Source organism: Rhinatrema bivittatum, chromosome 13 (assembly GCF_901001135.1).
Source record: "Rhinatrema bivittatum chromosome 13, aRhiBiv1.1, whole genome shotgun sequence".
Taxonomy (NCBI): Eukaryota; Metazoa; Chordata; class Amphibia; order Gymnophiona; family Rhinatrematidae; genus Rhinatrema; species Rhinatrema bivittatum.
In genome coordinates, this window is record NC_042627.1 from 26,726,268 (window position 1) to 26,751,964 (window position 25,697).

The following is a 25,697-nucleotide window of genomic DNA, read 5'->3' on the forward strand; positions in this document are numbered from 1 at the left end:
AGAAAAGTCTTATGTTGTGCTGCACTGCGTTTGCAAAGAAACAGGGGCCGTTACATGCATGTGGGAGAAGGTTTTGTGGTCTTACGAGACCAAAGAGGAACATTCTCCAGTTCTATACTCTCGTGTGCTCACTGAGGTCACAAGATAAACCATTTTTCATTATTCCGCATCATGTGTTGACTTCAAAGCATGTGAAGTAGAGTGTTCTCTGTGATTGGTCTAACATTATGGAACGTGCTTTTTCAGGCTATCAAGGGCAAACTGATATGAAAGTATTCTGGAAGAAAATGAAAACACATTTGTTCACATTAGCTTACCTCGCAATATAATCCCACGCAAGTGCCATGCACGTAGCTTTCAGATTTTAGCTACGTTAGGAGTATAGCAGAATATCAATTTTAAATCATAATAGTAGTTAACTAGCCAAGGGTACAAAGTTTAATAATTAAGTGATGTTTTAAAATGTTGTTGGCTTTAATGTTTTATCTGTTCTTGCATTAAACCCATATAATTATCAGTGTTTTATTGTGATCTGTCTAGAATAATCATTGCTTAGGTAGAATGTATGCATTTTTTAAAAAATAAATTACTTTTCAAATATTTCTATAATTGTTCTATCAGGATGAAAGTATAGAGTATATTGTGTAGATCAGTGAAACAAACTCCTACTTTAATGCATTTGCATGGTATTTTTGAGACAGAATGTGAAAACGTTCTATGGTGTGAACATTTTTACAGGGCACTGTATGTACTTAGTTTTGCTTTGATTATTGATGTAAACCCAATGGATAGACAGCACCTGCAACGTTTGCGCCAATGCAGGTGTTATGGTTAAGTGATGTTTAGGTGGATTCTTGGGTACTGTGGCAGATGATCACGCCCACGGGGAGGAGCCACAGTACTGGGCTAAACGCAGATGCACAAACACAGAGTTTAGTTCTTTTATTAAACAGCTTGTAGTGTACCACCCGAGGTGGCAGTAGTGAGGTAGTCTGGAAGTAGCAGTCTCGGGACCCTCGGCAGAGGAGACCCTTCTCACCCTGTTGGTATAGGGGAATTCCGGTGCAGGTTTCCCAGCAAGGTAAAACTGTGGATGAGATAGATTGAGAGTTAGATTACTCACTAGATGGTTGCTGTTGGTATGTGATTCCACCAGGTTGAAGAAATTAAGTAGCGGCACCGAGGCAGGGAGAACAGGTCCTCGAGGAGCGAGTACCTGATCCCTGTAAGGCACCTGAAATAAAGCAGAGGGCCCCCGAGGAGCAGGTACCCAGGTTAGCAATACCCCGAAGGGCAGAGAGAGCTTCCAGCGGCAGCAAGGAAGCGGCAGAGTAGCTTAGAACCAGCCAAAACCAATCCTTTGCTAACTCAACGAGCTAGCAACTAAGTACAGGCTATATACCCGGATGGCGTGACGTCCCCGAGGTTCGCGCCAATGCTGGAATAAAGATGTGGATGGCGTGCGTGCGCGCACCCTAGTAGACCCTTGGGAGGAGCATGGTGGGAGGCGGCACCATACCCGTTCCAGGGACGCCGGAGAGGTCGACTTGTAGATGCGGCGAGACAGCCATTTTCCCTAGGGATGCGGGAGGAGCCGTGAACAAGGTGAGGCAAACAGGGCGAAGCCGTCTAGCACCGGACGCAGCAGCAGGCAGCTTGAATACTGTCCCATTTATGACAAGAGGCGGGTGGCACCTTATAGACTAACCAATTTATTGAGGCATGAGCTTTTAATACATCTTACAAAGTGTCCTCAAAAGCTCATGCCTCAATAAATTGGTTAGTCTATAAGGTGCCACCCGCCTCATGTCTTTTTTGCTGCACCAGACTACCACAGCTATCCCTCTGAAGATCTTGTCCTCTTTGTTTAACTGTTTTTAATATCCTTTGGCTATGTCAAATCTGTGCTAGGTTTCTGTTCAAATGCTGTGTGTATATTTCCATCACTTAATAACTTCTTCCCATAGGTGTTCCTCTGGTTGGAAACCTAAGGACCAGGCTTCTTGCGCTGCATGTATTGGAAGCTGTGCTACCTGCTTGTGAATCTAATGTGGAGGACGATCAGATGTCACAGGTGTGTTTGCAAACTAATTTTAGTCATCACATTTTACAGTTTATTAATATGCATTTACTTTCTATTCCACCATACTGTTAATGTCACCCAAAGCATATAATAGCAAACTCTTGCAACACATTTTATGAATAGAACTGCTAGAAAAAAAAAAAGAATTGCAGCAACTATTTCTGGACAATGTGTAAATTTTGCTTACGGATGTTCTTAAATCATTGTTTATGAACTAGTTTGCCTCCAAGAATAACTGATTTGAGGAGCCCCTCCAAGTCATAAAACTTAGTAGAAGCATTCTGAGCTTGGAATGTAGAGAGCACTTGCACATATCACACACCTCCAGGGGATGCATAGTGCTTCCCTTGGACCAATTGTTTTCAACCCCTGTTTCAACCAGGGCAACGAGAGAATTTCCTCTTCCTTCTTATTTTATGTAACACTAATGATATGTACAGTGCTGTGCACAGCACTGAGCTTAACCATTAAGAAAGGGTGTGCTTTATATCTAACCAGCATAAAGCGTCTTGTGTGAGCTGTTAGACAAGATGGAAGTATTTTAATGGTCAAACAGGGTGCAGCAGGCAGTGTTTCAGATATGTTTTCTAAACGGCTATTATAAGTAAGCAAGCTGATAGAAAGATCAGTATTACTACATCTTATTGGTTGTCAATAATATGTTGGGATCTTTATCTTTTCACTGATATTTTAATGTAACAGGTGGTTGAACGCTTGTTCTCATTACTGTCTGACTGTATGTGGGAGACTCCTGTAGCTCAGGCAAAGCATGTAATTCAAATCAAGGAAAGAGAGCAAGAAATGAAGCTACAGGTAATAAACCTACGCTGTTACTTCACTAAGATTACATCCAGGAGTACAGGAGCTTCAAATGTGTGCTTTGATTCATTTCTAACAGAAGCAAGGAGAGCCAGAAGAGGAGGATGAGAATCTGCCTATACAGGAAGTGTCCTTTGACCCTGAGAAAGCCCAATGCTGTTTAGTGGAGAATGGACAGATTTTAACTCATGGCAGTGGAGGCAAAGGATACGGGTTGGCATCAACTGGAGTCACATCTGGATGTTACCAGTGGAAGGTACTTAGATATGAAATTGTGTTAAATGTTAATATAATTTTTATTCACCTTTAGTTTAGAAGTATTTCCCTTTAACCTTCCCATATCTACCAAACTTTAAAAAAAAATGGCACAGGCCATCCATTGCTCCATGTGATAGGGGCTGGCTAATGGCACAGATAGCCCCTGTCACATGATAAGGGCAAAGGGCCATCGGTGCCATTTTGATTAGTGGCAGCTGAAGGCCCGAGAGTGGGAGAACACTCCCGGGACCCCCGCTGAACCATCAGGTACTTTAGGAAAGTTTTAGTGGGGTTGGGAGGGTGGGGGATGGTAAATAATTAGATCTAAAGGGTTGGGGTGGGTTTGGGTTTTGTTTTTTTTCTGTGTGCCCTTTCTCCCCCCCCCCCCCAAAGCGTTAAGAAAACCACATGAAAATTTCGTGGGGTTTTCCTATCATTTTCGGGGACCCCCGATACATGACGGATTAGAAAATATTGTATGATATTTTCATCCGTCAAAAAAACAATGCACATCCCTAGTGCCGAGACCCCTGTGTGCATGACAGTTTTATATATTTTGAGTTGCAATTGGAGTAGTTTTCTTTTTGACTTGGGGCCTGATTTACTAAAGCTTTTCTCCCAAACTGTGTCTATGAGAAATATGCTTAGTAAATGAGGCCCTTAGATTGGTCCAGGATTTTATATTGCATATATATCTAACATATCACACTAAAAATTAAAATAAATTTCACTATTTAATGTTAACATGCACAGTGTTCACTGAAGAACAACTATAAGTCCCTGCAGATAATGCACTCTTTAAATGGTGTTTCCTCGCTGCTCCTTGGATGATAGCATAAGTGTGCCGCTGTAGTGGTTGGCACTGCACGTGTGTTGCATGAGAGTTTGACATTACTGTATTACCGCAGCATTGAAGAATAAAATTCTGTTCCTGGAATATCCCGTAGCCAGTCTGGTTTTCAGTATATCCACAATGAATATGCATGAGAGAGATTTGAATGCAGTGGAAGCAGAGCATGCAAATCCATCTCGTGTACATTCATTGTGGATATCCAGAAAAGCACACTGGTTTGAGGCGGGTTCCAGGAACAGCTTGCAAAGCATGCTTCTTCATGCTCTGTGCTGTTTTACATTCTGCCACTTGTTCTTCTTTTCTCTAATATTGGTAACTTTTTTTCTTTTCATCTCTTGCTTCCTCCCCCTTACTTCCTGGTAAACATTTGTCCTTGCCTTTTACTTTTTGTCACCTTATTTGTGTCCTATTCATCTATTACATTTCTGGTCTGCCGCCTTTCTGTATAATTCTTGTTCTTTTTTCTGCCCATTAACTCTACCCTTCTGTGCACCTCTGCATGTGAAAATAGTACCCTCTACCTAGTAGTTTGTATGGTCTGACTGTTTCTCACACCATTAATATGTTTTTTTTCATTTTTAGTTTTATATTGTGAAAGAAAACAGAGGCAATGAAGGCACATGTGTTGGAGTATCTCGTTGGCCTGTACATGACTTCAATCATCGTACTACCTCTGATATGTGGTTGTATAGAGCCTATAGTGGAAACCTGTACCATAATGGTGAACAGACTCTGACACTGTCCAGTTTTACGCAAGGAGATTTCATTACCTGTGTGTTGGATATGGAGGCTAGAACTATTTCCTTCGGTAAAAATGGAGAGGTACTATATACACTTTACCTAATTTTGTGTTCATGACAAAAGGTAGAATAAAGTTATTCTGATATAGAATAAAACAATTGGCAACCAAGAACTAAATGCCAACTATGAACAGCATACAGTGATGTATTTTACAAATTATAGAGAATATAGTTAATTGCATTTTTTCACCATGTTTGTACTGTAAATTTTTTAAAATCCATTGTTAGAAGGCAGCAGTAAAATTAACAGTATAAAGCAAAAATTCAGATCAAAGCTGAGCTATCATACTGTCATAAGTAAATTCATGGTTTATAGTTGATACTATAATTTGATTCATTGTATAGAAATCAGTGCAACAAAGCAAACTGATTTTATTAGCTATGAGATTTCACCTGTCTGGACACCTAGGGTTTCGTGGTACTGTTTATTATTTCAGAAATGTGTTCTGCCCATACTAAAATGAGAAAAGAGCACATAGCTCCTAAATTGCTAGGCAAAGCTTAGATGGTACTATGTTGCTGTTTTCATTGCTTCCCACAGATGAATTTTTTCTAAGTGTTTTGCAGCCTCTTTTCCATACAGAAATGAGGCCAGCAGGTCTATTTTTGCTGGAACCTTTCCTTGAAAATACACAGGTCACCAAATCTGATAAGTGAGTCACATAACCACTCTCTGCCAAACAAACATCCAGAGCTTTCTAGAAAAGGCAAAAGCCTTTCACTGCATATGTACAGAAGTTCCTCCTGTGCTGCAGCAGCCCCATAACTGCCCTCGATTTTGTCTGGGGAGCCTATTTAATGAGATTTTTCTGTAGTCCTGTAGTTTTCCTACAGAGGAAACTCCTTCAGGCCTTTTTCTCTATAGACAAGCTAGACTGTCAACTGCATATATGGGTTAATGTCATTTGATGGTGCTGACATGGAATATGCTTTCAGAGCTCAGAAACACTAGAAGTCGTTATAAAATGAACAGGTATTCCTGTGCTGCCACCACTGTGCAGGTCTCCTTATGTTTATTTTGAAATATTTCTATACCACCTGCTCTAAATGAATCACAGCAGTTTATAACATAGCATATAGGTTTCCAAGAATACACAACATCATAATTGCACATACACAGCAATAAAACAATGCCGTTCATGCTGTGAGATGATCATTGCCATTTTAACTCTTCGAAGCCCTCTGGATATCTCACTGTTTAAAATCCAGGTCTTTAGAGTTTTAAAAAATATACTGGTATCAGTGTTCTGGCTAGAGTGTATAATCTGTAAAGCAGTGCCCAACCAGGATACTTTATCATAATTGATTAATTTATGCATCAGCATTAGTGCTTTATATTTTATCCTCGACTGTATTGGGAGCCAATGCAGCACAGCCAACATTGGTGTACTATGATTGTATTTTAATTTTTTCCAAAAAGCATCCATACTTCCGCATTTTGTAGTAGTTGTAATGGGTGGAATATGGAGTTTGGGGCATTTAGAGCAAGTTTCTATAATCGAAACTAGAAAAAAAATCATCTTTTCTTCTGCTACCAAAAAGAATGTATTGCTGTCTTCACAGCCACTTGTCTTTTTCAAGTCATTTTTTCAATTCTTCTCATTTGTTTTTTCTTTTTTTTTTTTTTTTTGTTTTCCTTTTGAGTGTCTTAAAAAAAATGTAGAAGTAGGTATCTTCTTGACATAAGCACCAAGACCTGCTAATGTCTCATATGAAGCAATACTTGCAATTAAATTTTGGAGCTAAAATATGTTTAGAAGGTATTTAGCTCAAAAAACTTGCATAGATGAAAGTTGAAAATGCCGAAATCATAATGCGTATTCATCTTCTCAAACCTAACATGACCAGTATGTTTTGAACATCCTCTGTCTCAGGGTTTAGTATAAGTTACTTTCAAACAATGAAATGGATCTGCACAAAACAAAATACTCTACTCATTCACCTTGAACCAGTCACTTCTCATTGTGTCACTCTCCCATGAGATGATATCCAAAACGTAATCAATCACATGGTTATATAAAGTTTGTTGCTTCTCTTTCTTCATTCATGGTATTCTCCATTTCATTTACTGTAATATAGAAAACTGTGTAGTCCAACAAGAAACACCTGTCTATTATTGAAAGACTACTGGACTAGTGCTTTAGCATATACTGTGCTAAGTGATTTCTTAGCTTAAGTCCCTTGGGTTGGGCAGTATCCAAGGAGAAAATCCAATACTTATCTCTCCAAGCACTTGGGATTTGTTCAGTGATGATCTGTTGAAGTTGTTGAAAACTGTGTTCCTTATCGTCCCCAGATCAGTCCAGACAGCTAGGTTTTTCTCCCCTACCAACAGATGGAAACAGATAAGATAAGAAAAGCTTTGCAGTACTGCTGGTGCATAAGACAGTGTGCCACCTGCAATTGCTCAATATTCTCTGTCTCCAGCAGATGGTAGAGGTGCAAAACCTGCAGTTGGACTAGAAAATCCAAATTGCTCCCAGGAGTGTTAGGTCTTGGATTGGGACCATCCCCTTGGTGGAATAAGAGCAAGCAGGGGGTCAGTGACCCTTCATTGCTTTGTACCCTGGTACTGAGGAGGGTTTGATAGCTAGTGGTGCTGGCTCCCTCCCTGTCACCTTCTCCCTCTTTCTTTCTGGGCTCCTTATTGGCAGAAGAGTTTGCAAGGAAAATATTCCATCTTTTAAGGGGTAACTTAGACTTCTTAAGGGGTCTGTTTCTTTAAAAAAAAAAACCAAAACAAAACAGTGAAAAGAAGCTCTGGCCTTAGCTGAAGTCTGCAGGGAGCCAGGCAGCTTGATCAGCTGGGCAGTGATTTGCTCGCGGTGAGAGTGGGTTGAAATTCTGCTTTTTGTCATGCAGATAGAAAAGCTGCTTTCAGGCAAGTGCTGGAGAGTTTGCACCTGAGTCTGACTGCTTTCTGCTTTCCCCCACCCCTCACCCCCTTGGCCTGGGCAGAGGTCAAGAGTCTGTAAAATCCATGCTTGGCAGGCCTCTTGGCTTGCTGGTGAGGCTCCTAGTTTTGAGAGATCGGATTGCAGCTCAATTTCCTTTATTATTCTTTGGAAAAGGAGGGTCCTTTCATCTCATTCTGGTCTGTGAGAATAGGAGCCTGAGTATCTGCACCTGTGGTGTTGCAGAAAGGTGTATTTCTGGTTTCTTTGGAAGAAATGAAAGTTATCGTCCCATCCCACTTGGGAAGGAACATCAGCATTTCTTCACCTTACAGTCCTGGGACGGTGTATACCCTCAAGGTTGGAAGCATCTCCAGAGTCCTTTTCAGAGGAAATGGTGACCCTGTTGCATCATTATGCTATGAAGTGACTGTCCGCCCTTATTTAGAGGTTCAATGTGTAATAGAGAGGTTGCATCAGGAGAGCATAGTGGCCTCTCGAAGTGTTCTTCCATTGTGGCAGGAGGTTAGTCCATCTCCCCAAGAGCAACTTTCAACTGTCTCTACTGTTGGATTGTATACGTGCCACCTTCATAGAATGGTAGTAAGAAATCCAGATAGTGCACTGCCAGACTTCGGTGTTGCCATCAACTAGGTTCTGACATTGCGGTCCTGTTTTCAGTGTTTTGAGTTTTTGCTGTTCGCATGAGTCCATTACAGACAGCTCTTCGGTTGTGGTGGAATCCTCAGTCAAGATGATTTTGAAATCTGATTGCCTTTTCCTGGGGAGGCCAGATCAGGTCCTTCCTGAGGGCATCTCATCCAATGGAGTAGAGTTTTTGAAATTCCTGTCTGGATCAAAGTGGCAACTGATACCAATCTAAAGGGTTTGGACAGATGGTGTGGGGCCTGTGTTCAGTGTTGGAGGCCTTGTGATTCATCATTTGGTTGGATGCAAGTACAATCAGGAAAGCTTTAGTGATCTGTAACAAAGCAGTCAGAATCATGAGAACATAACATTCGCTATACTGGGTCAGACCAAGGGTCCATTAAGCCCAGCATTCTGTCTCCAACAGTGGCCAAGCCAAGTCACACATACCTGTCAAGTACCCAAACATTAAATAGATCTCATGCTACTAATGCCGGCAATAAGTAGTGGCTATTCTCTATTGATTAACAGTTTATGGACTTCTCCATCAGGATCTTATCCAAACTGTTTTTTAAACCCAGCTACACTAACTGCTTTAACCATATCGTCTGGCAACGAATTCCATTGAGTGAAAAATAATTTTCTCCAATTTTTTAAATGTGCTAATTGCTAACTTCATGGAGTGCCCCTAGTAATTGTATTATCCAAAAGAATAAATAACCGTTTCACATGTATCCGTTCAGGTCCTTTCATGATTTTGTAGAACCCTATGATATCCCCCCTCAACCGTCTCTTCTCAAAGCTGAACAGCCCTAACCTCCTTAGCTTTTCTTCATAGGGGAGCTGTTCCCTGCCATTTATCATTTTGGTCGCTCTTCTCCAGTGCAGTTATATCTTTTTGAGATGCAGTGACCAGAATTGTACACAGTATTCAAGCTGCAGCCTAACCATTGAGCAATGGAGGCATTGTGACATCCTCCGTTTTGTCATTCCCTTCCTAATAATTCCTAACATTCGTTTGCTTTTTTGACTACCACAGCACACTGAGCAGACAATTTCAATGTACTATCAACTATGATGCCCACATTTTTTGTGGGTGGTAACCCATAAAATGGAACCTACCATTGTGTAACTACAGCAAGGGTTATTTTTCCCTGTATATGCATCACCTTGCACTTGTCCACATTATATTTCATCTGCCATAATCTTCCAGACTCGCAAGGTCCTCTTGCAATCCGCTTGTGATTTAACTACTCTGAATAATTTTGTGTCAGCAAATTTGATTACCTCAATCATATTCCTTTCCAGATCATTTACTCATGCCTCTGTTCCTTTTCCATTATGCATATTACTTTCGCATCTCCCTGTTTTTTGTAACTGTTGTTCTCCCTTGTTCGATGTAAACCGGCATGATTTCCCTGATAATGTCGGTATAGAAAAGCCTTAAATAAATTTATAAATATTTTATAAAGCACCAGTCCAAGTACAGATCCCTGAGGCACTCTGTTTACCTTATTCCACTATGAAAATAGACCATTTAGTCCTGTCTTTTAACCAGTTTGCAATCCACAAAAGAACATCTCCCCCTATCCCATGAATTTTTAGTTTTCTTAGAAGCCTTTCATGAGGGACTTTGTCAAATGCCTTCTGAAAATTCAAATACACTACATCTACTAGTTCACCTTTATCCACATGCTTATTCACCCCTTAAAAAAAATGTAGCAGATTTGAGAAGCAAGACTTCCCTTGGGTAAATCCATGCTGGCTGTATCCCATTAAATCATGTATGTCTATATGTTCTGCAATTCTATTCTTTATAATAGTTTCCATGATTTTTCCCGGCACTGAAATCAGACTCACTGGTCTATAGTTTCCCGGATCACCTCTGGAGCCCTTTTGATATTTCGGGGTTATATTGGGCCAACTTCTTCAGGTACAATCAATGATTTTATGATAGGTTACAGATTACTTGTAATAGGTCTGAAATTTCATTTTTGAGTTCTTTCAGGATATATACCATCCGGTCCACCTGGTTTGCTACTCTTCAATTTTTCAATCTGGCCTACTACATCTTCCAGGTTCGCCATGATTTGGGTCAGTTAGAACATAAGAAATTACCATGCTGGGTCAGACCAAGGGTCCAACAAGTTCAGCATCCTGTTTCCAACAGGGCCAAACCAGACCACAAGAACCTGGCAAGTACCCAAAAACTAAGAAGATCCCATGCTACTGATGCCAGTAAGAGCAGAGGCCATTCCCTAAGTCAACTTGATTAATAGCAGTTAATGGACTTCTCCTCCAAGAACTTATCCAAACCTTTTTTAAACCCAGCAACACTAACTGCTCTAACCACATTTTCTGGCAACAAATTCCAGAGCTTAATTGTGTGTTGAGTGAAAAAGAATTTTCTCCGATTAGCCTTAAATGTGCTACTTGCTAACTTCATGGAGTACCCCCTAGTCCTTCTGTTATTCGTAAGTGTAAATAACCGATTCACATCTACTCGTTCAAGACCTCTATCATATTCCCCCTCAGTCATTGCTTCTCCAAGCTGAACAGCCCATACTTCTTCAACCTTTCTTCACAGGGGAGCTGTTCCATCCTTTTTATCATTTTGGTCACCCTTCTCTGTATCTTCACCAGTTCATCTGAATTATCACGTTTGAAAACCATCTCTGGAACATGTATCTCTCCAACATCCTCCTCGGTAAACACCAAAGCAAAGAATTCATTTAGTCTTTCCGTGATGGCCTTATCCTTCCTAAGTGTGTCTTTAACCCCTGGATCATCTAACGGTCCAACTGACTTCTTCGCAGGCTTCCAGCTTCGGATATATTTTTAAAAGTTTTTATAATTAGAGACAAAAACTATGTCCAACTTCTTTTCAAACTTTTAGCCGGTCTTAATAATATTTTACATTTAACTTGCCAATGCTTATGCTTTTTCCTTCTTTTGGCTAAAATAGCCTCTTTCATGTCACCTTTTAACCATACCACATTTGTTTGGCATTCCTTCCACCTTTCTTAATGCATGGAATATATCTCGACTGTGCTTCTAGGATGGTATTTGTTAACAGTGTCCACTCCTGTTGCACACTTATTACCTTGGTAGCTGCACCTTTCAATTCTTTTTTTTTTTTTGCTTCGAGCCGACCGGGACTGAGAGGGAGGGACCGGTCTACCGGTATCACCCTTGGAGTCTTACCATAGTGGAGCCAGGCAGGATCACCAACCCCAGCTCCAGAATTGCCTGCTACCAGGAGGGATAGTCTCCCTGAGACCTGCCTTCCCCCTGGGAGGCTGGATCCTCTGCTCTGCTTGATCTGCAAAAACTCTCCTTTGCTTTTTTTTTGGTAAAAAACTTTACTCTCTGTCTCTCCTGTCACTGTTCTATATATATATATTTTTTTTTTTTATTTTTTTTTTTTTTTCTCAAGATTAGCCTCCACCTAATAAAAAAAAAAGTGCAGAGCGCAGGTTTTGCATCACCTCTATCTGCTGGAGACAGAAATACTGAGGAGATGCAGGTAGCACACCAGGCCAAGAGAAACTATGTTTAGCCCCAGAGCACTGCTGCAGAAGGTTGTCAGTTCATCGCTATTGAATAACGTTGCCCACATGTCATGGCTAATTCATCCTGCTGTCTACAAAGAATACAGTTTACAATAAGTCAACTTGTTTTCATTTAAACCAATTCCATAATTTTGCCAACCTTCTTTCCAGAACTGGATGCCAATAAAGGTGAAGAAGCACTTCATACACTGGACTGTAGAAGGGCTTTACTGTTTTACTTAGCAAGCTAACATCCTAAAAAGAAATAGTCCCAGTGGTTCATATCCTTTAACTCATTGAAATGATGAGTTATGGTAACCAAACAAACTCTATCCACATGAATAGCTGACTGAATTTCCTATCACTAAGCTAAATCAGGCTCCAATGTGGCAAAACAGTAAAAGCACACCAAGTCTGAGCTACTGCAACTTCTTTAGCACATCTTTGCTCAGCTTCAGTAGAAAAAAAATCACATGACTGCTACTTGGTCTTCTAGCCGTATGTTTGTTAAACATTACTGCTTTGAAGATGCCTCCAGATGGGATAGTAGTTTAGGTCAGGCAGCACTCAAGTTTGTTCAACTAACTGCTTCAACTCTCCCTCCAACCTTTTCAAATCTGGGTTGCAATTTCTCTATTATGAAAACAATCTAAAAATGAATCTTTGCAACCCTCAGCTTGGGGAGTTCTTATTTGTGTGACTGACGTTAGTCCTGCTTGTCCATGGAGAAGGCAGTTGTTTACCTGTAACAAGTTTTCTCCATATGCGGCAGAACAATTCAGCCACACAATCCCATCCTCCTCCCTGTAGAGTTGAAGTTTCTCTTATAGAGGGTCTGAGGAGAGAGGCTTCTAGGTCTGGCTGAGCTCTGAGAGAGCATGTTCTGCGTCAGCACCATTGAATGACATCATCCACATGTGTGAATTCTCCTGCTGTCTATGGAGAACATCTGTTATAGTTAAGCAACTTTGCTTTACTAATTCCTCTACCAGAATATCCTTAGTTGTTGCCCTAATTGGTTTTGTGGCAATTTTAGTTATTTTGTTTTCCATCATCTCTGCTGGGATTTTTCTTTTGTTTTGGGTTTTTTTTTGGGCCATCATCAGTAAAGAAGAAAATACTCTGTTTTTCCTCATCTAGTTTCCTGACCTTGTCCAAGAAGCTTCAAGATTTTTCCATAGCCAGCTATAAAACGCTTTGTTACCATGTTGCTTGGGAACATAAGTGCCATGCTGGGTTAGACCAAAGTTCATCAAGCCCAGCATTCTCTCAGACAATGGCCTGTCGTGGTCACAAATACCCGGCAAATTCCCGGTGGTCTATCTGTTTCTTGTAACTCACTCCCAAGGATAAGCGCTGGCTTTCCCAAGTCTTCCCGACTAATAACTGTTTATGGATTTTTCCTTCAGGAGCTTGTCCAATCCTCTTTTGAACTCCACTATACTAGTTGCTTTGATCACATTCTCCAGCAACATATTCCATTGTTTGAATGTGTGCTGAGTGGAAAAATATTTCCAATAATTTGTTTTAAATTTTTGATTTCTAGTTTCATGTAGTGTACCCTAGTCCTTGTTTTGTTTGAAAGGGTAAATAACTGTTCCTTATTTACTTGTTCCACCCCACTCTAGATTTTATAAATTTCAATCATATCCCCTCTGTCTCTTTTCCAAGCTAAAGAGCCGTAATCTGTTTAGCCTTTTTCAATAAGAGAGCTTTTCCATTTCCTTTATCGATTTTGTTGCCCTTTCCTGTACCTTTTCTGTGCACTGTTTTTGTTTTGGTTATTTTTTTATTTTTTTAAGTCTTGTGAATTTAAAAAAACCAAAAAAAACCCACTTGTGTGTCTTGGCAAACCTGTCTTCAGAGAAAGCAAAGTAACCTGTAACAAGTATCCTCCGAGGAAGGCAATTTATCAGTCAAGCAAACTCACCCACCACCCCATCAGAGTTCTTCACCCAGTCAAAGCTAATTAAATGAAATTCAGAGGAGCTGTGGGGCCATCCCAGCTCAGGAACTATTGCAAATGCACAGTGAAAGGCTTTATTGCCTTTTCCTGAAATCTCTAGAAGTTCCTATCCATTTGGTGTCGAGCATGGTCATTTCTGTGACTGGTGATCTGCTGTCTTCAGAGAACACTTGGTACAAATAAACAGCCTCATTTTTTTACTACTTTGAAATGCATGAAAAGACTTTAATTTATATAGTACAATTTTTGTGTAATCACAAGCTCAAATTTTGTAGCTTTTAGGCCAGTTTGTGAAAGTACAGAGGATCTTCAGTTTGTATAGTGGTCCCACAGTATTCAAAACTAATTGACTGCTATGAAATTATTCTATGATTTGTAATAGATTTAAAAATGTGTGTGTATATATATATAAACCTTTTTCATGTGTGTATATATTGCATACTTGTTTTTATTTTCATCAAGGAACCTAAATTGGCTTTTGAAGATGTGGATGCGGCAGAGTTGCACCCTTGTGTAATGTTCTATAGCAGCAACCCAGGAGAAAAGGTAATAATAATTCATGTATATTAAAAAAAAAAAAAAAAAAAAGAAAAAATATTTTCAAATTTCAGAACTGCTTGTAGTAGAGATGTTATTCATCATAGCAAATGTTTACAGACTCAAATAGTATCAGACTCTTCTGTTTTATACCTAGGTGAAAATTTGTGATATGCAAATGCGTGGCACACCTAGAGACTTGCTCCCTGGTGACCCTATCTGCAGCCCTGTAGCTGCAGTGTTGGCAGAGGCAACAGTGCAACTTATCCGCATCTTACACCGCACAGACCGGTGGACACATTGCATTAATAAAAAAATGATAGACCGGCTACACAAAATCAAAACATGCCTTAAAGAAGGGCAAAAGCTGAAGAAAAGTCGTTCGGTTCAAAGCCGAGAGGAACAAGAAGAGAATAAAGAGGAGGAGAAAAGTAAACATAGCAGGCATGGTCTTGCTGACCTTTCAGAGCTGCAGCTAAAGATACTCTGTGTAGAGGTGTGGCCTGTGCTAGCAGTGCTTGGTGGAGTGGATGCTGGCCTTAGAGTTGGTGGTCGATGTGTGCATAAGCAAACAGGACGCCATGCCACCTTACTTGGAGTTGTGAAAGAGGGCAGCACATCCGCCAAAGTCCAGTGGGATGAAGCTGAGATTACTATCAGGTAAAATGTGTTGAGCTGCATATTCCTTAACTGAAAAAATTAGTTAGGAGCTCGTGGATGCTAAACTCAGTACTTTAAATGAAGGTGTCCCCAGCATGTTTCATTTCTGTTTGTAACACTTAAGCTTGGAATTCAGAGATTTGGAATTGTTAAAGGGTAAAGAGATACTGTGTTTCTTTGAGTTAAACCAGGACACTGCAACCATTCACACAGGGGTGAATTTTAAAAGCCCAGTGCGCACCAGAAATAGGAGATACGTGAGTGTGTCTTGCCCTGCAGATTTTAAAAGGCGCCAGAGTATGCACGTATCTCCTGGTATGCGCACACATAAATTGCAGAAAAGGGGTGGGGCATGGTCCGGGTGGGACATGAGCAGGAAATGGGGGTTCCTGGGCTTTAACCTGAACTGTGAGTGTAAGTATGCGCACAAGGGTGCGCCAGAGTCCCCTGCCACATAACTTTATTACTGCTATGGATGGCGTGTAAGTAATAAAACAAAAGTTTCTAGGTTAGACAGCAGGTTTTTAAGAGTTGGTGCTAAGAGGGTAAAGGGAGGTTATTTAACTAGGGAGATTAGGAAGTCTTATCCCTTACCTGGGCGAACTGGGAATGAACTGGGGAAACTGGCACTTGCGTCGGTCAGCGTCTACTAAAATCCTCCCACTTACGTGGTAGAAACAGCATTTGTGCTTACATGGTGTCTCCATATAAAATTGTGAGGAATATAAAACAAAGAAGCCGAAGTCCTCAGAAATATTTTATTAAAGAGGCAATATTCCAGTGAATGCCCGACTCAAGGCCTGAGTTTCACCCGACCACGGGCTGCTTCAGGGGCTAAAATAAAACATTATATCATTTAATCAAAATGCAATAAAAAAACAACAGACAGAAAAGAATTCTTAACATAAAACATTCTTAATATAAAAAAGACTGAACAGTAAAAGGACAGAAAGCCATATAGAAAAAAAGACCATGGCACTTATTACCTGTTCATGACAGATTATGTCAATTGCCAGGAAACAGTACAGTTATCTCATACCTATCTGAAAAAAATATTTAAAATAAGTTCCACTGAAAGATCAAATATAGGATACATATTCTATTAACATTGTAGTAAGATTTTTACCTCATCCATTAATGTGAAATCATTAAAAGAGGAAGTTTTCCAATATGTTTATGAAGACACTAAAAAGTATTAAAATAACACCAATTAGAAAATCATAAAAACATGAACAGTTAAAAAAATTAAAAATAATAAATAATAAAAAATAAATTGTATGTAAATTTTGCCTTCAAAAGTTGCGTAACACAGGTATATTGAAATTGCTCCAGATTACACAGTGTTATGCTTTAAAACCTATAAGAAATTTATAAAAATGTAATTATAACATAAATTAAAAAATTGTCAGCTGGTGATCTAGTGACTCAGAAAACCTAATCTTCAGTAACCCATGATAAAGGAGAATGGCATCATTATTCACATTTGCTTTTGCACACGCTTACTCTCTGCTGCTACATGATAGAGATGCATAGAGACATCATTACTAACTGTTATAAGACACAACATATTCAGCGTGTATGGGGCACAGCCAGTCTTATTTAAAGGTTGTCAGTCATGCGTATAGGAATTTTGCCGCCGCGATCCTGTGGTTTAAAAATTATTAGAAGTAAGGGTCAATCTAATAAAATGACTAAAAACTAAAAAAACTGGGAAATAATAAGCCATACTAATATGGCTAGCACTTAGTGAAGTAAAAAATAAAAAATAAGAAATAAAAACAAACTAGTGCGGCAAAGAAAACCTATGCGCTGCGTTGCATTAAATGATGGTCTGTCATGCTAAGAAGACAGCTCCCGCTTCGATCTTTTAATGTAAATCAAGGGGGTGATATAGCGCGGCAAAGAGAACCTATGCGCTGCAATACATTGAAGGCAGTCAGTCATGCTAATGGGACTGTTCCCGCCGCGATCCTTTGATATAAATATTAAAGACATTAAAGGCAGTCAGTCATGATAATGACTGTTCCCGCCGCGATCCTTTGGTGTAAATAAAGGTAAAAAAGGGTAAAAAAAAGGCTACTAATAAAACTACTCCTGCCACAATCCTTTAATTAAATATAGGTAAAACGGATAATGTGGTAAAACAAACTTATAAAATGGGAAACTAAAATAGGGGCGTGCATCCGAGGCTAAAAAATATTTTAAAAACTTAAAACAAATAAGATAAAAGCGCGGCAAAAAATTAAAAATTAAAAACAGGATCGGCTTATGAAACACTCGCTTGCATATACATGATGTTCCACGGAAAGTTTAACACAAAAAGTTGGATATTTAAATGATTGTCTAGTATTTATGCGGGTGGCATGAAAAACATCCTTTGCTAATTGCCGAAGTCAAAACAACTTGAATGCCAAAAATGCCATAAACAATTTAAAAATATAAATTTACTGAGGAATGGTTGTCACAATGCAACGTATGCTTGACGCTGTTATAAAGAAATGACCGACTAATCATAGTGGGGTATTTAAACCTGAAAAAAGGCGCGAAGGGGACATGTCAATCATTGTCCTATGGGAGGGGCAAGTTTCAAAAATATGTGGAAAACAACCCTTGCTGGTAAACTGAAAAATAAAGTAAAAAATCAGTAACTTGCTATTGATCAAAGTGGACAAGCCAAACAAAAAGAAGTGCACAGAAACAGCAAAAAGTTAAAATTTAAAAATTAAGAAATTAAAAAATAAGAGTTAGAATGTAAACAGTGGAACAAATTTAAAAACAAAAATACTAATAACTACCTATAGGCATGAGTTGCACTAAAAAGCCAAAAAGTTGTCATAAAAATACTGAGAAATCAATATCTGAATTTAACTCATGTATATGCAAGCGAGTGTTTCATAAGCTGATCCTGATTTTAATTTTTTGCCGTGCTTTTATCTTATTTGTTTTAAGCTATTTAAAAATATTTTTTAGCTGTGGATGCACGCCCCTATTTTAGTTTCCCAAGTGTGTGCAAAAGCAAATGTGAATAATGATGCCATTCTCCTTTATCATGGGTTACTGGAGATTAGGTTTTGTGAGTCACTAGATCACCGGCTGACAATTTTTTAATCTGTTATAATTACATTTTTATAAATTTCTTATAGGTTTTAAAGCATAGCACTGTGTAATCTGGAGCAATTTCAATCAATTTTGAATATACCTGTGTTACGCAACTTTTGAAGGTAAAATTTACATACAATTTAATTTTTAATTTTTATTTTTTTATTATTTATTATTTTTAAGTTTTTAACCGTTCATGTTTTTATGATTTTCTAATTGGTGTTATTTTAATACTTTTTAGTGTCTTCATAAACAAATTGGAAAACTTCCTCTTTTAATGATTTCACATTAATGGATGAGGTAAAATCTTACTACAATGTTAATAGAATATGTATCCTATATTTGATCTTTCAGTGGAACTTATTTTAAATATTTTTTTCAGATAGGTATGAGATAACTGTACTGTTTCCTGGCAATTGACATAATCTGTCATGAACAGGTAATAAGTGCCATGGTCTTTTTTTCTATATGGCTTTCTGTCCTTTCACTGTTCAGTCTTTTTTATATTAAGAATTCTTTCTGTGTGTTGTTTTTGTATTGCATTTTGATTAAATGATATAATGTTTTATTTTAGTCCCTGAAGCAACCCGTGGTCGGGCGAAACTCAGGCCTTGAGTCGGGCATTCACTGGAATATTGCCTCTTTAATAAATATTTGAGGACTTCGACTTCTTTGTTTTATATTCCTCACGGCTTTGCTAGACCGACTTCCTTCCTGTTTTTTGGGCCCATATAAAATTGTGTGCACACCCATATACACATGTATGTTATAATATAGCAGTGTCCTTTGGCGCGAGCCAGCATACGCGTGTACATGTGTGCGCCTGCATGCCGGTATCAAAGTTACCGTGTAAGCATTTGATAGCCTGGGGGAAAAAAGCAGCTCTTCATTCTTTCCACTGATATTTTTCCACTTTAAAATATTAGCACCTTTTCAAAGTAAATGATCCAATATGATATATAGTCACAGAAGTGAAATAGATGAACATGTAAACATTTAGAATGAGACTGTTGTCTCACGGGAGAGATGATACCTCTCCTTTGAAAGAAAAGATGGTCCTAGAAGCCCTTTAATTATGGAGAATGATTTGAGGCAAGATTTAATATATGAAAAATTAGGGTAAAAAGGATACAAAGAAATTATAAGTTAGTGTGCCTGCATATTTTTTCTTAAGGTATAATTGTCTTCAGAATCCACAGAAAAAAATTATGCAGTAAAACAAGTATGCAAAAGGTGTTCTCCCAAGACAAGCAGGATGGTAGTCCTCACATGTGGGTGACGTCATCAGACGGAGCTCTGGTATGGAAAACCTCTGTCAAAGTTTCTAGAACTTTTGACGAGCATGCCCAGCATGCCATAATCCTTGCAGCCACAGGGGTCTTCCTTCAGTCTCTTTTTTTCTGTGCTGCATTTGCCTCGTGGTTTAGGAGCTCTGAGATTTTCTCACTCCTTTTTTCCTCAAGGAAAACTTTGAAGTTTACTTCATACAAATTGCCTATCAGGAGTCTCCTATCGTGCCCCGTGTACCTCGGTTGCTCGGTGAGTACTCCCTCGTGTCTTTGGCCGGTTCCTGCCTGCCTCTCGGTTCCCGCAGGCCACCAACCGTTTTCGCGCCCTTTCCAATGACATGGTGACCAGTTTTTGAAAATGCCCAGACTGTCCGCGAACAATGTCCATCACGGACCCCCACACTGTATGTGTGATATTCCTGGGCTTGTCTCACGACGTCCGTCAGTATCCTGAATGTGCCCAAATGACTCCCAAGGGCAGAAGAGCACATCTGGACAAAATGGAGACTCTTTTCCAACTAAAATCTGCTCCATCGACTTCTGCCCAGCCATCACTGGCGTCAAAAACCCCATCCACTGACAAACCTTGCCAGGAACAACACGGAGCCGGTGACGGTCCATCACCGACACCATCAAGGGCATCTATTGCATCATCCTCTGTGTCGGGGAAAGACTGCACCGAGCACCGGACAAAGCATCGGCACAGGCATCGACCTGATCCCATACCCGGTGCCAGCACTGACGTCGCATTGATATCGAAGGCCACCGAGCCACCATTGAAGAGGGCCCGGTCAGAGGAACCTCCATCCTCCTCTGCACCTGATGCCCAGAGGTGTTACCCCACTGATACCAGTGCCGGGTACTGAGCCTTCACAAATTATTGCGGAGAGGCCAGTAATGCCTAGCCTGCCTCCCCCTCTAGCTGCTCTGTCTACACCAGCTTTCAGGGAGGAACTGAATGTCCTCATTCGCCAGGCAGTGCTCGATACCATCCAAAACCTCCAGTCTCCACTGCTGCCGGCCCTCATACCGGCACCGTCAACTTGAACCATCGATGTTTGCACAGCTATTACATCGACTCAATGCCCTCATTGGTGCTTTTCCGACTCAGCCTGTTCCATCGGTGCCGAAGTCTGACTTCAAGACCTCCGCAGTTCCCGATACCCATCCCGGGATCCTCAGAGGATGACGACACCGCTTCCAGTCCAGTTCCAGGTCCATCATAGCTGGAACTGCTTCCAGGACCATCGGGACTCCCTGGACCAAAACAGCCATCGATTCCCTCGATGCCTTCAAAGCCTCCATCGATGTCAATACATCTGCCATCGAAGCCACTGACATTTTTGTAGATGCCTATTCAACCTCCTTCTGGATCTCGACAAAACACTCCTTATGATCCATGGGAAGACATGGACACAGATTCCTCTACATCAGAGGACTTACTATCTGAACCTTCTCCAGAGGAAAGACGGCAGTCTCCTCCTGAGGAGGTCTCTTGCCAATTTCATTAAAGAAATGTCAGAGACCATCCCTTTCAACTTAATAATAGAGGAGGATACGTGTCACAAGACATTGGAAGTTCTTCAACTTGTTGACGTGCCTAAGGAAATCATAGCCATTCCTGTGCATGAAGTCTTGTTAAAACTTCAACACCATCTGTGGGAGCATCCTGGCACTGTTCCACCTGTCAACAGAAAATCAGATGCCACATATCTTGTCCAATATGCTCCAGGCTTCCAAAAACCACAGCTGCCTCATTATTCAGTTGTGGTTGAATCGGCATAGAAAAAGGCAAAGCGCTTGTGGCCTCATTCCTCAGCCCCTCCAGGATAAGAGCAGAAATTCTTAGATGGTCTAGGGAGGAAAATATTCCAAGGCTCTATATTGGTGTCTCGTATTGCCGCTTACCAGCTCTACATAACACAATACCAGAGAAACCTGTGGAAGCAGGTTCAGGACCTTGCAGACTCATTGTCTCAACAATATCAAGAGCGTCTAACTGCTATTCTCCACAAGGGCCTTGAAGCAGGAAAGCATGAAGTTCGGGCAGCATACGTCTCCTTTGAGACTGCATCCCGCTTATAAGCAATGGGAATCAGTGCCCAACGATGGGCTTGGCTGAAGGCTTCAGATTTACAACCTGAGGTCCAGGACAAATTCGCTGGCCTCCCGTGCACTGGAGTTAATTTCTTCGGGGTTAAAATTCAAGACGCAGTGACTCAGTTAAAAGACCACCACGAAACACTGCGCTGATTGTCTACAATAACTACTGATGCTCCCTCCACATTTCGCAGAATCATGAGAAGGGATCCCCAAGAAACCATTCTACCGCTCTCGCAAGTACTTTCCTCCTGCATCTAGAGCGAAGACTACTAAAACCCCTCACAGAGGATATTCACGCCAGCCCAAAGCACCCAGAGCTCAACCAGCCCCACAGTCTGGTCCAGCATCTGGATTTTGATATGTTTCCAGAGAACAGTTGCCAATCTTCAATAAATCCAAATCCAGAGATACCTGTCAGAGGCCAATTGCACCACTGCCTAAATCAGTGGTGCCTCATAACAACAGACCAATGGATAATTTCAATTATAACCAAGGGATACCATCTAAACTTCCTCATGGTACCCCCAGTCTCTCTACCAAATCCTCTGTGGGCCCGGAATGACCACACACTGATGCTGGAGTCAGAACTCTCCACCCTGCTCCAAAACAGGACTATAGAACACGTTCCCTCAACCTAAACCGGAAGGGGGTTCTACTCCTGCTATTTTCTAATTCCAAAAAAATCAGGAGGGCTCCGCCCCACCTTAGACCTTCGCAATCTCAACAGATTTCTTCAAAAGGAAAAGTTCAGAATGGTTTCTCTTGGAACCTTACTTCCCTTTCTACAACAAGGAGATTGGCTCTGTTCTCTGTATCTTCAAGACGCGTACGCACATATAGCCATAAACCCCCATTATCGCAAATACTTGCGCTTCATAGTGGGTCACAGACATTTTCAATACCGAGTTCTACCATTCGGCCTTGCCTCAGCACCTTGGATGTATACAAAATGCTTAGCGGCGGTGGCTGCCCACCTGTCATTAAGATCTCTGTGGTGAAAGCTGGGAGTTAGCAATCTGTTACTAAGAGCTCTGATGGAAGTAGCAATATGGTGTTATTTAGAATAGTTGTGGGTGGATCCTTGAACCAGTGGCAGGTGACGACGCCCTCGGGGGAAATCCTGAGAGGGACCACTGGTCAGGCTTAGTGTAGTAGACAGACACACACTAGTTCTTTTATTAGACAATATAGTAAACCACCAGAGGTGGCAGTAGTGAGCTGGAAGTGCCCGGCTGGGCTGTAGTGTAGCTGAGCTGTAGAGAAACTAAGAAAGTGAGTAGTCAGTATATGCAGAATTCTGGAACAAGTCCTTGATGGTAACACTTACACAATAGTCTCTTGAGGCAGCCCAGGAGATGGTATGCACCAGGCCCTTGAGGAGCGAGTACCTGATCCCAGGGAAAACTCTGAGAGATAGATGGAAACTCACTGATGTTGTAAGCAGCGATGACTTCTTAGCAGAAGTGGTATTCAGGAGCAAGTCTGGGACGTGGGCCCTCGAGGAACAAGTACTGGTTCCGGACTGCGACCTGAAAGGAGAAAGAGAGAGCAAGGCCCCCGAGGAGTGGGTACCTCTAGTAAAGTCCGAGGAGGCAGAGTAGCTAGGGTTGTGGAGAGCGAATCCCATCCGCAGCAACCAGGAGGAAGCGAACCCCTTGCTAACTCGTCTTGTTAGCGAAAACTGAGACTCTAAATATCTGGAGCTGGTGACGTCATCTCTTAGGGGGACGCCCCTGAGGTTCGCGCCAACGCTGGTACATCAGTCGGGCCGCGCGCGCCCCTAGGCATCTGGTCAATATGGAGGCTTGCAGCGTCGAGCCGGTCCGGGAACACCGGAGGAGGACGGCATGGAGACACCGCAGCAGCTAGCCTTCCATCAACCCCGAAGGGAGTCACCAACGAGGTAAGGTGGGCAAAGCAGAGACGTCTGACAGCGACGGACACAACACCACCTCCGCAAGAACAGCATACACGTGTTTCCTTACCTGGACGACTGGCTAATCAAGAGCCAATCCATGCAAGGAGCTCTCAACGCTCTCGAGATCACTGTCAATCTACTACACTCGTTGGGACTAGCTACATCTCTGCACACAAGGGACACCGCCTCAGCCCATCAATTCCTAAAGTTGCTGAGCCACATGGCTTCCACTGTACATGTCACTCCTGTGGCCAGGCTGGCCATGAGAATAACTCAATGGACTTTGAAATCTCAGTGGCTCCAAGCTACCCAGCCTTTTTCTTCCAACATTCATGTAACCCACCAGCTACGTCTGTCTCTTCTCTGGTGGACAAACAAAGCTAACTTGCTGACAGGTCTTCACAGTTCCACAAATAACCTTGACTACAGACGCATCCAACTTAGGTTGGGGAGCTCATGTGAACAGCCTGCAAACTCAAGGTACTTGGACACAACTCAAAGCAAAATATCAAATCAACTTCCTAGAGCTTCGAGCCATACATTATGCTCTCTATGCGTTCAAGGACTGCCTCTCACAAAAGACTGTGCTCATACAGACAGACAACACAGTTGCAAGGTGGTACTTGAACAAACAAGGCAGCACAGGTTCTTATCTCGTACCAAGAAGCCGCGCAGATCTGGGACTGGGCCCTTGCACACTCCATGCATCTCCAGGCCACTTATCTGGCAGGCATACAGAATGTCGTAGCAGATCGCCTCAGTCGACAGTTCCATCCCCAGAATGGTCACTGGATCCTGTCATAGTGACCAGAATCTTTCAACACTGGGGTCAACTGACCATCGACCTCTTTGCATCCGAACTAAATCACAGAGTGGACAGATTCTGCTGCCTGCACAAGCACAAAGATATGTTAAGCCATGGGCGCCTTTGCTCGCCCCTGGAACAAAGGCCTCCTATATGCGTATCCTCCAATACCGCTGATAACCAAAACTCTCGTGTAACTACAGCAGGACAAAGGATCAATGATACTCATAGCCCCGTACTGGCCTCGACAAGTATGTTTTCCCATACTTCTCAACCTCTTGATCAGACAACCCATTCGCCTGGGCACAGCGCCCACTCTCATAACTCAGAACCATTGCATGTTACGCCATCCGAACCTTCAAACCCTATCCCTCACAGCCTGGATGTTGAAAGCTTGATCCTGCAACCACTCAATCTTTCAACTGATGTTTCTCAAGTGCTTGTAGCTTCATGAAAGCCTTCCATACATAAATCCTATCATTCTAAGTGGAATAGATTTACCATCTGGTGCACGCAAAAAGGTATAGACCCTTTTTCCTGCCCCACTCCATCTCTGTTGGACTATCTTTGGCACCTTTCAGAGTATGGTCTCTAGATTTCCTCAGTAAGGGTACACCTCAGGGCCATCTCAGCGTACCACAAGGGAGTAGGGGATGCCCCTGTAACAGCACAACCCCTTGTGAGTCGTTTCATGAGGGGCCTTCTACAACTTAAGCCCCCTCTGTGGCCACCAGTCACTGAATGGGACCTAAATATAGTAATTACAAGGCTCATGCGCTCCCCGTTTGAGCCTTTGCACTCCTGCGATGTTAAATTTCTTACATGGAAAGTTCTCTTCCTAGTAGCCATTACATCTGCTCGAAGGGTTAATGAGTTTACAAGCACTTGTTACATACTCACCCTATGCAAGGTTCCTACATGACCGAGTGGTCCTGTGTACTCACCCTAAATTCCTTCCCAAGGTGGTTACTGACTTTCACCTGAATCAGTCCATAGTCTTGCCCACCTTTTTCCCAAGGCCTCACTCTCACCAGGGCGAGAGAGAGTTCTACACACCTTGGACTGTAAACACGCACTTGCATTTTACCTAGACCGCACTGCAGTCCATAGGAAATCCACCCAACTCTTTTTGTTTCTTTTGATAAAAACAAACCGGGAGTTGCAGTGGGCAAACAAACTCTCTCCAACTGGCTAGCAGACTGTATCATAGAAACATAGAAATGACGGCAGAAGAAGACCAAACGGCCTGTCCAGTCTGCCCAGCAAGCTTTCACACCTATTTGTTTTCATAATCTGTTACTCTGACCGCTGAGGTCAGGGCCCTTATTGGTAACTTTTTGGTTCCAATTCTCTTCCACCCCCACCATCGATGCAGACAGCAGTGCTGGAGCTGCATCTAAGTGAAGTATCTAGC

The 25,697-nt window shown here is 41.6% G+C and overlaps 1 protein-coding gene across 7 annotated transcripts in view; it reads left to right on the forward strand.

The window, feature by feature from the left end:
- The window catches only part of HERC1 (HECT and RLD domain containing E3 ubiquitin protein ligase family member 1), a 410,083-nt gene that overhangs the window by 181,446 nt on the left and 202,940 nt on the right, over positions 1-25,697 (forward strand). For all 7 annotated transcript variants that reach the window (XM_029575639.1, XM_029575640.1, XM_029575646.1 and 4 more), the window contains exons 32-37: positions 1,968-2,074; positions 2,786-2,896; positions 2,982-3,158; positions 4,596-4,835; positions 14,335-14,418; positions 14,567-15,069. In XM_029575639.1, the coding sequence (XP_029431499.1) occupies positions 1,968-2,074; positions 2,786-2,896; positions 2,982-3,158; positions 4,596-4,835; positions 14,335-14,418; positions 14,567-15,069 (1,222 nt within the window). The remainder of the gene's footprint in view (positions 1-1,967; positions 2,075-2,785; positions 2,897-2,981; positions 3,159-4,595; positions 4,836-14,334; positions 14,419-14,566; positions 15,070-25,697) is intronic.